At 39.8% G+C, this 15375-nt stretch overlaps 1 protein-coding gene across 1 annotated transcript; it reads left to right on the forward strand.

Annotated features, from left to right (window-relative positions):
* The first annotated feature begins 1364 nt into the window (after positions 1–1364).
* BAALC (brain and acute leukemia, cytoplasmic) lies at positions 1365–4922 on the forward strand. The gene is made up of 3 exons (XM_008936188.1): positions 1365–1422; positions 1548–1717; positions 4818–4922. The coding sequence occupies exons 1-3, from the start codon at positions 1365–1367 to the stop codon at positions 4920–4922; spliced, it is 333 nt and encodes a 110-aa protein (XP_008934436.1).
* Positions 4923–15375: the final 10453 nt, after the last annotated feature.

A 15375-nucleotide genomic window follows, 5' to 3' on the forward strand; every position in this document is an offset into this window, starting at 1 on the left:
ATTTCAAAATAAAGTAAAAAAGCTTTTTGAACTGCTGTTTTGCACTAATATTGGTGACTGCTAGGTCACCCATATAAATATATAGTAGAGTATCAAGGCTCAAAGGCTGATACCTAGTTCATTTCCGACAAGTATTGCAAGAGAAGTCTCACCCCTGCAATGCAGGGTGCAACAAGGATGCAAACTAACATAGGATGAAAAAATGAACCAGGTGTACTGCTTTCAGGATTGAAACTTTCTGTCAGCCTCCAGAAAGAAATGGTTTGATGTAAGAAAAATTGTTCTGTGTAAGACCAAAAGATGCAACACAATCTGATAAATTAGCAATTGTGTTTAGTAACAAAGTGGCTTTTCAGCTGACAGCTGTTTCACCAGACAATTTAGTTAGAGGCCAGATGGCCAAAGGGACACATGGTGGAAAGTAGTTTATTAGTGTGACTCCACATAGGGAGAAATTCATAATTCATATATGTTTGAAACATCCAAGATTCAATTAATGGAGTTAGTATGTAATGCCTAGAGCTTTTTGTCTGTTCAAAGCTGTGCTCAAGCTTGTTCTCCCAGCTCTACTGCAAGGTGAAGCAGCAGACTACAGCATGACTCCTGTCTTAGAGATGTGGCTCATAGCTCTGGTTCACACATGGCTAACTGCCTCTCCACCTCCCCTCCTGACAACTGATTTTGTCTATGATATCAGCCTATGCCACTTACTATTCTGCACATTTCATTTCACATGTCATTTTTCTGCCTTTCATCTGGCATTGTGGTATGGTGGGAAGAGATAATACCTAGAACAGAAGTAGGTGTGGGCTTTTGGGAGGTTCAGGAGATGTGGGGTTTACTCTCATCTTATGGAAAGTTGTCTGTAGATTTAGGTGGGAGAACAACATTAGTTTTTCTATCTAGCAGAAAAGGCAACTTCCAAAGACTGAAGTTTTGGGCTTTTTAAAAATAAACTATAATGGAATATTTTCAAGTTTCAACTCACATTTTTTGTTCTGCCACGAAGTGGATGACTTAGTATTACTAATTATCACAAGTTAAACTGTCTTTGGAAAACTAACACCACCTTCTGACTGCTCAGGGAAATGCAGTGACTGGTTTGTATTTAGACTGGTTTGTATTTAGACTTCTTAAATCTCACACAACTTTTTTTTTAAATATTTTCAATATCAAGACTTTGAATATTGTGAATTTCATTGATTTCAGTTATTGCCTTTGCTGGCTGCTACTGATGCTGCTTTCTATTAACCAAGCAGATTTTCTTACCGATTTCTGGGAAAGAATTTAGGACTTTGCTTCCTTTTTAATGCCCTTAATACTATGCTTAAACTCCTACCTGATTCATGGCAGGTTTTGACACAATGCACACTCTGAGTAGTGACGAATTGTCAAGTGTGAGGATAAAGGTGACAAAAGGAGGTAGGCTGCTCTCACTGTAGGACCATACCACACCTTCCACAACTTGCACTGTCACAGAGGGAAGCCAAAGCCAGTTCTAAGCTGCTCTTCAGTATTAATCACACAATTTCATATGTCCATACTAGGTCTTTTGGAGGATGGGAAATCGGCTCAGACAGGTGTAACTACAGCATCAGTCACCGCTGGAACACTGAATGCTGAGAAGAGGAATAACTGTGGTCCTCAGTGTGTGAACCCCATGGTTCATGGCACAGGATCTGTGACACAGAGACAGAATGGCTCCAGGACAGCAGAGGTAAGAGTATGATTACGTTCCCTGATGGTCTGCACTAGCTTCAACCAGGTCAAACTTATTTTTGTGACAATATTCCTCACTGCAGTCAAACTGTATTTAATGCCTTGGGATAAAAGAAAATGGTTCCACCACACCCATGGCATGATTGAGCATCTGACAAAGCCTCATGCCTGGATGGCCACAAAAAAGATGGTTTAGTTGGCAGAGTAACACACACACTTGTTGCAGCAAAAAAAAACAAACCCAAGCTTATTTTTTGCCACCTCAGTCCGGCTGTGGCATGCACTGTGCAAACTGTTTATATTAATTATAGGGAAAGGAGTGGATTTTTCCTTAATCATTGTTTTTCTTAAATGATGTGCACTGCATGAACATTCATGTTCATTCAAGGTTGGATGTGAAGTCTGAAAGAATCAATGAGAGTCTTTTCAATAACTTCAGTAGGCCTTGGATCAGATTCCCCCTTTGCTGCCTCACCTATATGTTGTATATGTTGTAGAAGTATCATCCAGTGTAATAATACATATGAACACTGAAGGCTTTGGAGCTAGACCAAAGCCCAAACTTCTCCTGTCCTAGCTGCCTACCTGCCTGTGTCTCACAGGTTTCCACATGCTGAGCTGTTCGTGTAGCAGCTGCTGCAGATGAAAGTAATCCAAAAACTGTGGTTGGTTTACTGCTTCCTTGGTTTCTCAGGTGGGAAGACCTCTTATCACAGCATGTGGTGGAACCACTACATGCACCCTATAAGAAGCTATCCTCTCTTGGGAATCACACCCTTGAGAGAGGGAAATTTAAACCTGAGGGGCCTGAGCAAATGAAAAAGGGAATTTGGATTGAACTTCACCTTGCATTTGCTAACAAACAATGCGTTGGTACAGAAATGTTTATTTTATACTTTCACTGTATTACCTTCTGAACTGCTGTGGTACTGAAATATTCACACGTGACATGGAGCCTGCTGAATCTTGCCATGAGATTCTGCAGCTCCAGACACAGAGAGACACATTCTATAGCAGCATGACATCTAGAGGCATGGGTTTGCTGTAAATGAAAAACATAAATGCCTGTCATAGCCACTAGCCCACAGAGAAAAATGAACTGGTCAGGCTGGATATGGCTGAATAGAACTAACATAGTTGTTAATCTAATTTGAAAAAGACTTGGCCACACTTGAGAATTATAGCATATACCTGACCAACTGTTGGAGAAAATGGTTTGTCTAATTTTGCAAATGATTGAAAAATTACTTCTGTATTAGACTTACTAGGTAGTATTGGCAAATTCCCACAACATATTAATGATGTGAGTGTTGACTAATGGGGCTACTCAGTGAAGTGTGTATTCCTGACCTGTGGCCCTATGGCTTTGAATGTACCCTTCTGCCTTTTTCTAGCTAAAATACATTCAGTAATATATCTGTACTGTTGCAACACAGTGCAAAGAAAATTTCTGATGCTAAGTAGGGCATTTACATTATCCTGTGCATCTAATGCAGGTGTCTGAGAAAAGAAGATAGGTTGTCTAAATTTCTTATAGTCAAAAAAGAAATGTATTTTCCTTCAGTGAAAGTGTATGCTCCAAGTTAGGTGCCAGCTCTGGTTTGCCATTCTGAATCTCTGTTTCTCCACTGACTGTTCAGGGAAGTGTAAGATGAGCAGGTTTCCAATTTGAACACATGAAGTTTAGGTGCCTAGAGTTGAAAATATGACTATGCCCCTAGCTCAAAATGTGCCCATTTTATTAATCTGAATGTTCACATTGACTACAGTTTTTCTTTTATCTCCACATGCTGTAGAACATGTGCAACACATGGTACTCTAAGGAGAGGAGACTTGGGTGTCCGTTGGCCCGTGGGGTAGTACAGGGTAAATTTCTTTACCTTTCTGTTTCTCATTTTCTCAGGCATCAAGCTCTAAAGCATACTCCTGCTTTACCCCTACCATCCGTTATGTGGTATTGAAAGGGAAAGGGTTGGACAAAGGATGAGTCTGGGAAACTTTAGTATCCTCTCATGAGGGTAATGTCAAAACAACTTGGAAACAAAAGGACTGATGATGAAAAGACTCCTAATATCAGTGAGGACAGTAGGATGGTCAGGCACCCCAAAAGCAAAGGTGATACCTGGATTATGTCACTGACTCGCAACAACCTGGTTTGATTGCCATGATATGTGTAGTCTTTGGAGAGTCCCCGTGTGAACAGGAGCACTAGGGAAGTGGATAGCAAAGGAGCAGGTGTGTTCAGGCTGCAGACATGTGAAGCAATACATAGTGGCAAATAAACACCAGGTTTTGCTCTCAGATGTTTGGACCTTCCACTCATGTCGGTGGAATTTTACCAGACATTATTCCATCTGGCATTGTTATCATGTAAATGATGCTTAATTTACTCGCATTCTTTACACTTACAAGTTGTCTCATGAAACATCGAAAATGCAATAACCTAATCTACCTAACTCAGATCTGTCTCTATCAGCCTGATTCTGAATGTCCTTTGCTAGACCTATCCAGTTTACGGTGCAGTACAGTGTGTTGCTTATGGCAACAAGACAGACTAGGAGATGGATAACTTTAAATTAGGGATGCACTTGCGTGCCTTAGCCAGACTGGACTGACTCTTTTGCATATTTGGAAATAATCTGATGAAGCTCTGAAATGTATACTGTACTTGGGTCTCGTATGCCAGCATATGTCTTATACTAAATCATATTTTGAAATTATATTTTTATTTAAGAAGCATAAAATAGAGAAAAATCTGTCACACTCTACTCCCACTAGCATCAAAAGAAAGCTCTATTTTCCACTTCTGGACTGAATTCAGATTCATTTGCTCTATTTTTAGAATATACATGTGCAGAGATAATAATTACAGCTAATACGGTTAATCCAAAGTCTACTGACGTCCACAGCCTTTATAGCAGTTATAAAAACTTGTGTCCATGCTGAATGAGAAAGTTGCTCTGCATCACAGTACTGTGTGAAGAATGCTGGAGGCATTCTGTTTATTAAGTAAAACTGTTTACATGAATTAGGCAGTAATCATCAATGGGTCTGTGCTCTCAGTGTGGGACTCACTGTACTGTTTAAAACTTTCACAGCATAAATGGGACACACAGAAAATGCCCACAAAAGAAGTCACCATTAACGTTACAAAAAGCATCAGGCAAAGTGACAGAAGGAAAACAAAGAATTGTGTCAATTAACAAAGGAAACCACAGGTGAGGATGGACCTGACAATGCTTTGCTGCACTTTAAATGTCATCAGTCACTGAAGAAAGGACGATCTCCAGATTCCCTGTTGAATACAGCAGGCAACTACTGCTGAGTGCCTTCAGAAACATCTTACAGAAACCAGCTGCAGACACTGTAGAATGTTCAGGTGTCATTTGTCTAAAGCAGTGGCACTGCACAGACATACACCAGAGTTCATGCCACTTGGTTTTTAGTAAGTCCTGTGTTATTTCGTCGCATCTGTCTTGTTCTGCACTGCTAGTAGGATGAGGCTGGATGATAAGAGGTACAGTTCATTGCAGTTTAAACCAGGAAATAAACAGATGAATCTGCAATTTTTAGTCATAAGGTGTTTCAGATGTGTCCATTTAAACCCACTGATTTTATTTAAAGCACTCAAATCACACCTAGAGATCTCAGAAAGAGATACATATGTGGCTTACACTAAACCTCTCTTAAATAGATATATTGGTTATATATAGTTATGTTATATATTAAACTTTTTATACAGTAATCTTTTAATTGCTTAGTTTTAATTTATTTTCTGCACTGTCAGAGTTTAGGTCTTAAAACCAGTATCTTTCATATTTATCAGGCTTACCTGAAGTTCCTTGTCTTAGCTGGCAGGTGGGGTTCTGGCCACTTGTTTATTTTATACATGCCCCTTTAATTAGGTTGAGGCCCAGACTGACTTAGAAAAATGTGATCAATAATATTACGTGAAAATAACCATATTTCTTAAAACCGTATTCCAGTGATAGCTCTAACAATTATTTCATCAGATACAGTTGCTTTGCTGTGCAGAAATCACTCAATTGCATTGTAAGGATCCTGTATCGTAGTACTCCATCTTCATCATAAATGTACAGCTAAAAGGAATATAAAAGTTCAGTGTAGTAAAGACAAATAATTAATTCAACATATTACTTCTTAATATAGAAGTAATAACATATATTCTCTGTGAATTTGTATATTTATAGATAAAAGAGGTAAATTCATCTGCTTCCTCCATCAGACATACCTGGGTATCCTTAGAGTGCCATTTAAAATAACTATTCAAAACTTGTTCATAGCTAACAGATGACATTGGGAAGAAAATCCATGTATGAACTGTAAGAATTCCTTTATACATATAGGTAAATGAGTATAAATAGAATTTTGTGACTGAATCCGAATTTATTCCATGTTCGGATCATTTTAATAACTTGCTGCTACATGTGTGAGTACTTAATACTTTCCTTGCAGTACATGAAGTCTATGCCATAGGGAATTGTTTATTGATTATTCTGACACAAAGGCAGATTGAAATCCAGATTTAGTGCAAGATTTTTGCATACATTGTCATACTTATAACAAACATTTATTTTTATATGTATGTCCTATGAAGGGGAAAAGTACTTATGTTAAGCTCTCTGCAGGTCAGTATGTTATCTGGTAAGTGATCATGTGCTGCACCTTTGTGTAGAAGAACTAAAAAATATCGAAAATAGTGTTGCCCAGTCAGCCTGTACCCCTGTACAATGGTGGCCTGCGTATGTCCTTCCAACTTGTGGCTCTCTGCCAACTTCACTGGCAATGCTATAGGACAGGAAGAAACTTGACTCACTCTAACAATAAATAGTGACTGGGGGAGCACCAATTTAGAAATGGATAGACATTCTTGGTGGCCATGTCCCGACCTAATCGAAAGCACATGTTCAGGATTCTGCACTATTTGTGTAGAGTAGAAGATGAACCTTTCCAGATCTTTGCCAGACTTATAACCCACTTCTGTTTCCAAGCATTTACAGGCAAAGAGAGTGAAGTGTAAGCCCATAGGATACTGGAAAGCTACAGGAAGTAGTTAATGATGCTCTTCTGTGAAAGTGTAGAGGGGGTTTTGACAGAAGGCAAAAGGGAAGGTTCATTATGTAAGAAGCTGTTCCACAGATAGCTGCCTTGGGTGGATACCACATTGGGGTGAGTAGATGCAAGAACAAAGGAGTCCTGGAAATGAGATTATTTACTAGCTAATAAATTATTTCATAATGATGTGCTGATCAGATGCATCTGATGGCTTGGGTCTCACAACAGGAGCAAGCCTGTGATGCTACATAGCATATCAGTATGAGAAACAGCCCTAGCTGCATGTCAGCAGCCAGCAGGGAAGCAGTTTTTGAGTCTCATATTCAGAGTGTCATGTGGCAGGATGGTTAGCAGAAGATGGGGTTATATTTCTTTACTTTCCTGCTACTAGAGAAAACCACAAATAAAACCAATCAATTTGTTTATAAAATAATACACCACTCTGTACAATAAAGTGTGACAGAATCTAGCCTGTACTGCTTAAGATAATTTAAAGTCCTAAAAGTAGATTTCTGTGCTGGTTTTAATGGAAGAAGAAGGCTCAAAGGATCATCTGGACATCTTCACTCCAGGTGGCCTTCCTAGGGTCTGTTTTTTGAGAAAGATCTTACAAATGTAAATGTCTCAAATACAGAAAATAAAAAAAAAACACGTTAGAAGACACAGACTCTTAAATAAAGGATCTGTGGGCATCTCTGTCCTCATATACAACAGAATTTTTGACATTTAATTTTCCCCCAAAAGATATGCCATGTAATTTGTTTGATGTCACTCAGCTGCACACAAGGATTTCTGCAACTACACTGAAAGAACGTGCTTTCTGCTGGAATGATTTGCTAGCACCAGGTGAGTTTTATGATTTACCTGAGATCAAGTTTTAAACAGAAGAAAACTTGCTTGGTCATGTTTCTGTAAATCCAGTATAATGTATAGATTGGATTTTCCTCTAATGTGTATATACATGTAAAATACATTTGCTTCCACGATGTGAGAAATGGAATCGCTCAAAAGAAAGTGGACATTGGATAAAGAAGAGAGAGAATTTAGAGTTAGCAATAGACATCATTATGCAAAGTCATCTTCTCAGAGACTCAGTGCAATTGTATTTTTCAGTATTCCTTGTCTCTTATGCTTCCTTAATATATTTCATCATCTCAACATGACTGTGAGACATTGAATGGATGACATGCAATTTTTCTGTGTGACAGAAATTATCTTGTACTGAAAAAATAGGAAAGTATCATTATTGTGTGAGCAATATATGAGTACTGGGCTAAACAGGCATTCTTGTTAGTTAGATGCCTGAGATCCCATACAAAACAGAAAACGTATTTTTTATCTTCTGAGTATGTTCATATACATATATATTCACACATGCATGTCTCTGTGGAATGTATTGTATTTAGAGTATACTTCTGTTCTGCATGGTTCAGGCATGGTTTTTTTGTGAACCTTTTTAATTCTGACACCCAAGTGTAAAATGTTTTAATGTTTAAACTGAAATCTGTTTTACATGCCCTATGAAAAGAATGAGCTATATAGTTTGTACACAGCAATGGTGTTTGAAAAAGCAGGCTTAGTTTTATTTTTAAATAATGAATAATCTATCTAAATACAAACCAGACTAACAAGAGCATTTTTGTATGCTCACTTTATTTGCATATTATTGAAGACTGACCTTGAACTTGAAAATGAAAATAAAGAAAATTTTGTATGTGACAGCTCATTAACCCATGCATTTTACAATCCTCTGTTTAGGGTTGATTTACCTTTAAGAGCTAACCCCAAAGACTTGCAAAAGTATAGTGAATGGTTCCCACCTCCTTTCTTCATGGAATCAGAATATTTCTTTATCTGATGTCCTCAGGCTGTGGCTCATGAACTCTGTGGTCACATCAAAGAAGATAAAATACATATGTTCCAAATAAGAAATTGCTGTATTTGCCCACGAGGGCTTACGAGGTCAAACTGAGAGAAATTGTAGCTCTGTAATTATAAATTGGAGAGTTTATGGTTGCTGCCATGGCTAAAGTGGAAGACACTGGGAATCCAAGACATTTTCTCTAGTAAGATGTCATATTACTGGGAGGAGAGAGGAGACCAAGAACTGAGTGTTGTAGAGCCAGCTCAGAGTCGCCTCTCTGAAGAGCAGATTCGGTACACACGGAGGTAATCCTCTCCCACTGTGCAGCCTCGGGAAGGCCCCTGCTGAAGCACTCAGCCATTTCTGGCATCTTACTTTAAGAAAGTCGGGAAGAAAGCAGCAAAAGCAGTGGGTAGCTTTGGAGGCACAGACCCCCAGGTGAGCCCGAGGAAGCCTACCTGCTTAGAGTGAGAGGGCACTGAGGGAAGCATGCTTGTGGTTTTCCTTTACATTGACTGGGAAAAAGCCAAGAAGAAATGGACTTAAATAAAAGTTGGAAAGAGTAATGCCAGAAAAGGAAACACTTTGAGGATCAATAAGTATTTGACAAGTTTTCTAGGAAAGTTTGTTAAGACCACAGTAGACAGGTAGTTGTTGTGTGGTGTACGGACAACTGATTCTTCGTTTCATCTGTTGTTCTAACACAACCCACAGAAACTCCAGTTCTACTGAATTTTCTAAACCCTCTTGTTCTCCAAGGAGATTTTCCCTGAATGTAACCTGGGAATAACGAAAGCATTTGACGTACAGTATTAGTCTTGTACTGCTACTCAGAGCTCATCCAAATATAATAATTGTGGGGAAAAGGGATGACATGCTCCTATCTGGCATGACATGTAAATGTAATGAAAGCCCCACTTCTCTTTGGGTGGTAATAATAGCTATTTGTCCTTCTTCCTCTCTTGTCATTGCACCCAGTTGCATCTAGAAGATTCATTACTGAGATTACTGGATAAGAACACAGGATGAGACAGTCCTTGTCCTAAGGTATACAGAGTGTTCCCTGAGACAAGACATGGGAACTGAGTATGATAAACAGAAAAAAAAAAAAAAAGCTGGCTGAGGAGAAGGATGATTCTGTATATAGCTATGTAGGCGTGTTCTGTTCATGAGGAATGTTCTGAAATCCTGGAAAAAGTCTGCATGGCAATAGTTAAGGTGTATAAACAAACAGGTAACCTCCAGAGGAATGGCTACAGGATATGTTATATTCATCAGAAAGGCATTATAAAAAATGCTACTGTCAAAACCAAAGTGGAACAATGTATAAAGTCAGTTCCAACTCAGGCTTCAGGATATAGCTCTATCATCTCCTTCCTGCAGAGAATATTAGGCATTTTTTATATGTTTTATATAGATATAACCTCTTGGACTCTCCTGTAACATGGTAAAATGAGTGTGCAGTGGGTGACTGCTACAAAGGTAGCTAAATGTCAGAGAAGGACTAAAAAGTACCACAAGAGAATTTTGCACCTGTACTCAGTAGGTACAAAAAGCTCTTTGTTAGATGTACCCCAGTGACACACCAATATAGACATGACTTTAGTGAAGGCTGTGCATTTGGGTCCCCATTAAAAGCAATATATTGATGGTGTTTAGAGTTTTCTGTGACACTGAAAAATAAAATCAAAGAAAGAATGACAAATTCTAGTCAGAACCTATGCAAAGTTTAAAAAGAAAAAATCCAGTAGTGTGGAAAGAATGGTAGCCAAGTACAATGCTGAAGAAAATGGCACAAAGCTGCTGCCAGAGAAGTTACATGAGCCATGATAGCAGCAAAACTGGTAGCTGCCTGTCAAAAGGTCCATGGTCTCCAGGAGACCTGCCAGCAGGGTTCACATCCAGAAGAATAATCAACAAAGGGGGAAGAGTAACAAGGGACAAGGTTTATTCTCCCTGCTTATTTGGTGCAAGTGTTGTAAATGCATGAGGCAGCTAGAATACATATCTAATAAAATAACCTTGCTCCTGCCTGAAGTAAAAAGCATGGGGTGGAGAAAGTGGCTGTTGTGTTGGATAACCTGTGCCATAGAAATGAATTTGTAACTTTTACAGATAGCACTTCTTTTTTTTTTTTTTTTTTTTTCCAAAATTACACTAATTTTTAAAGATGTTTTTCCTTAATGCCAGAAAGAGTTACTCTTGCTGAAGTATTATCCACGTCCTAATTACCTATGCCTTGGGTGTTGTCTGACAAGTAGCTTTGTTCTCTTTGATTCCTGGCCAAGATGCTGACACAGCAACTGGCTTGTTTCCTGTGGAAATGGAAGAATAGTACAAAGAAACGGCTTTCAAATGTGCCAAAAAGCAAAAGGATATGGGGGCAGGAGGAATCTGTAGTCCAGCAGCCAGGCATGTAAGAGCCCACGGGGACCACCATGAACAGGATGCTTTGAATGTGGGGGTCAGGCCATGCCTTGCAAGCAGAGCCCTTGTTGCTGCAGGGAGTGATAGAGAGGGGGAGCTTGCTGCAAGCTGGGGTGTAAAGGAGTCTGTGCCCCTCCTGCCCCTGGGGAATATGTGCTGAGGTGGCATTTCTAAAATGAAAGCTTAGGAGGTGCTAGGTGATCTACAACACTGTGTGTACAGTGCATCCACAGTATATTTTCATTCCACAGTAAGGCAAATTTAGCCTCATACTTTGGAGACCTTGATACATGGTGATGTTTCAAAATCAAACCTTGTATCCCCAGACTAAACATCCCCCATTGCACTAGTGCCTTCCTAGGTGCCTCCTTTCCAAATTTTCTCAGTGAAGGACTTGGAATAGGTACCAGAAAGAAATAAGATGTGGTGGTCTAAGATGCATGGACTCAAGACCTCTTTTTCTGTCCTGTTATCATCCTGGGGTTTTCAAGCCCTGCAGTCTGATTTTCAGATTTTATTTTTCAGGTAACCTATGTATATTATCCAGAGTTAAAAGCCATTCTCCTGACCATGAGTAAACTAATGGCAAAGTTGGATCATTAATAGAGAATAAAAAGTGAGCTGATTCACCAGACAAGACATTTGTTGACATATGCCACTTTAACAAGATAAAATCTAGTTTATTTGCAACAGCTCCTTGCACAGAAAAACTCAGCAAACACTAAACTGTAGGAAATACTCTAATGGTAGAACTAGGATGTTCATAAGCAAAAAGGAAGAATGTAATAGCCTGTCTTTTCTTTCTGAATGACTGAACATGGTTTAAGTCCTGAGCAAGAGAAGTGGGATGCCTCTGTAAACCTGTCCTTTTTAGTCTGTTTGAAACAAGCAGTTCCAGATTGCTGTGAGTGCCTGTCAAGGAAAAAGTAGGTTTGAGGGGAAAGGAGAGTGGTGTCACAGGTCAGGACTGAGCTGTGCTGCCAGTTGTATTAATTAGTCTTGCTTGCACACTCTTGCTTTATAATCAGCATTATTCGGCTTTAATTTAATTTCCATTAACCTTTGCAAAACACACACGTTTGGATACAGGGAATTATGTCTGGGGCATTAGTGCATGGAGAGAAATAACAATTTGTTCATAGTCAAAAAGCAGCTTAAGAAAGGCACTGTAGCTAATCAGCAGCCTATTCTTTATCAGCTATGAGGAACTGTCAAATGCAAAAGGCATGAAAATATTTACGGTCATTTGTGCCTGCTCATACTAGGAGAGAAAACTATTGGGCTTGTTCATGCAAGGCAGATAGAGCTTTCCAGGTCACACTTAGTAAGCAGCTTAATGTTCAGTTTGCCTGACTCAAGGGCTGAAGGGATGGTTTGAACCTAAAATATGAGATGCTGAGTCTTGCCCACATCCCTAACCCATCCGTTCTGCAGTGCTGTGGCATTTACCTGACGCTCAGATTGGTTCCCCCCATCTCCCAAACAAGTTTCCCCATTTCCTTCATAGTATTAATATGACATAATTTTTGTAGCATCTCATTAGATACATTATTATATTATAGAGAGCATAATTTTACCAGTTCAGATGTGGACCTAGGGAAGATAAAGCTCATAATCAAAACTGCCAAGCACAGGACCAAAGTTACTTGTCATTGATTTGCTGTCCAGCCACAACCCCCCACAAATAGTATCATGATCTGTGAGAACTGTTGGAACTTAGGGAGCTCAGTATTAGTGGATGGGTATAGTATTCTATGCCAATTATATTCATTATTCATGTTTCTGATTCAAAACCATCTTTCAGATGAGCAAACATGTTTAAAGTCATTACTGGGGCAAGTATTTTACACCCGCTCCCAGAATGCATTATTCTACTGCTCTAGCTGGGATTTCACACCTAGCAAATGAGTATTTTCTGTCTCTTGCCTGGGGTTGATATCATGTCAGGCTTTTGACAATTTAGAAGAAAAATTAATAAATACAACAGAATAATTTCCAGAATATATACTGGGCCACATTTTCCAGCAGGGAATTGCCGTCATGACTGCTTATCGGTCTGCATGCTGTGTTTTCTTCCAACTCATTAAGTACTTCCATCCATGCTAGGAAAGCAGCTTTTGAAGCGTGCACAATATAGGTATTTTTCAGTTCCTTCTAATAAGCCCTCCCTAGCATTTCATGTTACAAATGAGTTTTAATCACGAGGTGGATTTTAGTCCCAGTCTATCTGCACTGAACATACGTGAACACATGTGCCTGTTCACTCCCAGTAACCACAGGAACAAAACCACCAGTTCCCTCTGTGCTAAAAGTGGGCTCTGACGCAGGGGACCGGATGGCCCAGGGGCTGCTCCTTGCAGGCAGCACAGGTTACACTGTGTCTCTCTCCCTCTGCCCTACAGAGACCTCTACCACCCCACAGGAGTCCCAGCCTGGGGCACCCACAGATGCCATTGTGCTGTGCCCCAGGGCAGATGTCACAGAGCATCAGCAGCATGCTGGGAACAGCTCCTGTGAGCTGCAGAGCAGTCCTTTACTCTAGGAAAGGTGTTTTCACATATCATGAAAGTTCAGGAACTCATTATACCCAGTTCCTATCAGATAGCCCAATAGCAGCCCAAGCCCAAGCTCCAAGGATGGAGTCATTAGCATTTATGTCTCCATCCTCCTTCTCCAGGTAGAATGACTCCACACACATTCCTTGTTTCTTCTCTGGCTCAGCCCTCCTGGGATCTTACATTTCACTGCAATACACCACTCCTTCCACTTTCATTCATCACACATCTCTGTCCACCTACATCCAGGGATGTTCTCCACTCAGCTACACAGCCACTGTGCCCAAGTTATGAGTACTAACTCATTGCATCACAAATTACAGCCTGGGTAAAATCAGCTGGTACCTTGTGTCATTGCTGCAGGCTTGGGCCTACAGGGAGCTGTTCACAAAAATGCCCCAGGGGCTCTCAGAGCTGCTCTGTGTCCTGGCAGTGGCTGTACTGAATTTTAACGGCCGGTCCTCCAGGCCAGGCTAACAGACCAAACGGTCAGTACAGTTTCTGGGGACTATAGAAACACAGCTTATATGCACAGCCAAGAATTTATTATTAGTCTAATAAAAATGTTAATAGTCCAGTAAAAGAATTACTATCAGTCTGGTTATACAGCAATATGCTAACACTAATAGTCCAAATTGTCCAATTCTTACAGCAGGATACCTGCTGCTCAGCACCCAACCCCCTGTCTGGAGCTGTTCTCCTCCTGCCTGGCTCCTCTGCATACTAGGGACAATGGTCTGTTCCAGGAAGGAATGGGGGAGACTAGGAGGAATATGATACTCATAGTTTTCCACCTTATTTTCTCCAAGAGGAGTATGACTGATGCTGGAAGTCTTCCTCCTCCTCACGCTGGGTCTATCTGGAAATAATTTTTATATGTTTTCTAATGCAGTCTGCTTACTTGCTCCTTCCTCATTGGTTTCCATTTTCATATTTTGTCTGATTTTGTTCTATATATAATACTTTATTTATGCTGGAAGGTGATTGTTTGTTCCCTTTGTAATCCTTAAAACAGGTTGAACACAATTCACAGGGCTGTTCTCCTCTGGCGATCTATAAATGACCAAGTGTGCATTGTGCTTAGAGTCCTGGGAACTTTACTATCAGTCTGCACTTGTACCTTGAAGGCCTCTACTGTCACCCTATGCTTGTACTTTTGGAGACTCCACTCTAATAAATTTGTAAAGTCTGAGTTTCTTTTAATTATATAACTGGGGAAAAATGCATAAATTAATCCTTCCAGAACTGACTATGTGTCACCCCTTTTTGATCAAAGTGACTAGCACAATTCACATAATTTGGTTTAGGAGAATTTTTTGATGACAGATTCAGATATCTCTGATGGAGTCCCGTTTATTTTTAGAGAGTCTATGAAGCCAGGCTGTCCTGGCCACAGCAGGATGCAAGCAATGGGAGATAATTTTTCTAATGTCTCCAAGCACTTCTGTGACCAACATTTGCTAAAAAGTTTTGTCTCAGCTCCTACTTCTGGCCATGTCAACATCCTTCAAGTTAAACACATCTCATGACAGAATCACATGAAAGGAAGCTGAACTAATTTGGTGCAAAATATGATGAGGCATTTGTCAGTATAATGCAAGTGCAAAGAGGAGAACAGAAACAACTGGTAGTTTTGTCTATTATTACTAATTTGAATTTATTTTCAGTCCCTTTGCACAGGAGCAAATAACTGCTCTTGAGTGGTGAACAATGAAGCTCCTAGATACTTATTTT

This window comes from Merops nubicus, unplaced genomic scaffold (assembly GCF_000691845.1).
Source record: "Merops nubicus isolate BGI_N331 unplaced genomic scaffold, ASM69184v1 scaffold4200, whole genome shotgun sequence".
NCBI classification, from domain to species: domain Eukaryota; kingdom Metazoa; phylum Chordata; class Aves; order Coraciiformes; family Meropidae; genus Merops; species Merops nubicus.

Coding starts and splice junctions, on each gene's coding strand:
- BAALC (XM_008936188.1), top strand. CDS start 1,365: ATGCACACTCTGAGTAGTGACGAATTGTCAAGTGTGAGGATAAAGGTG. Junction 1,423..1,547: donor GATAAAGGTGACAAAAGGAG/GTAGGCTGCTCT, acceptor TGTCCATACTAG/GTCTTTTGGAGGATGGGAAA. Junction 1,718..4,817: donor ATGGCTCCAGGACAGCAGAG/GTAAGAGTATGA, acceptor AAACTTTCACAG/CATAAATGGGACACACAGAA.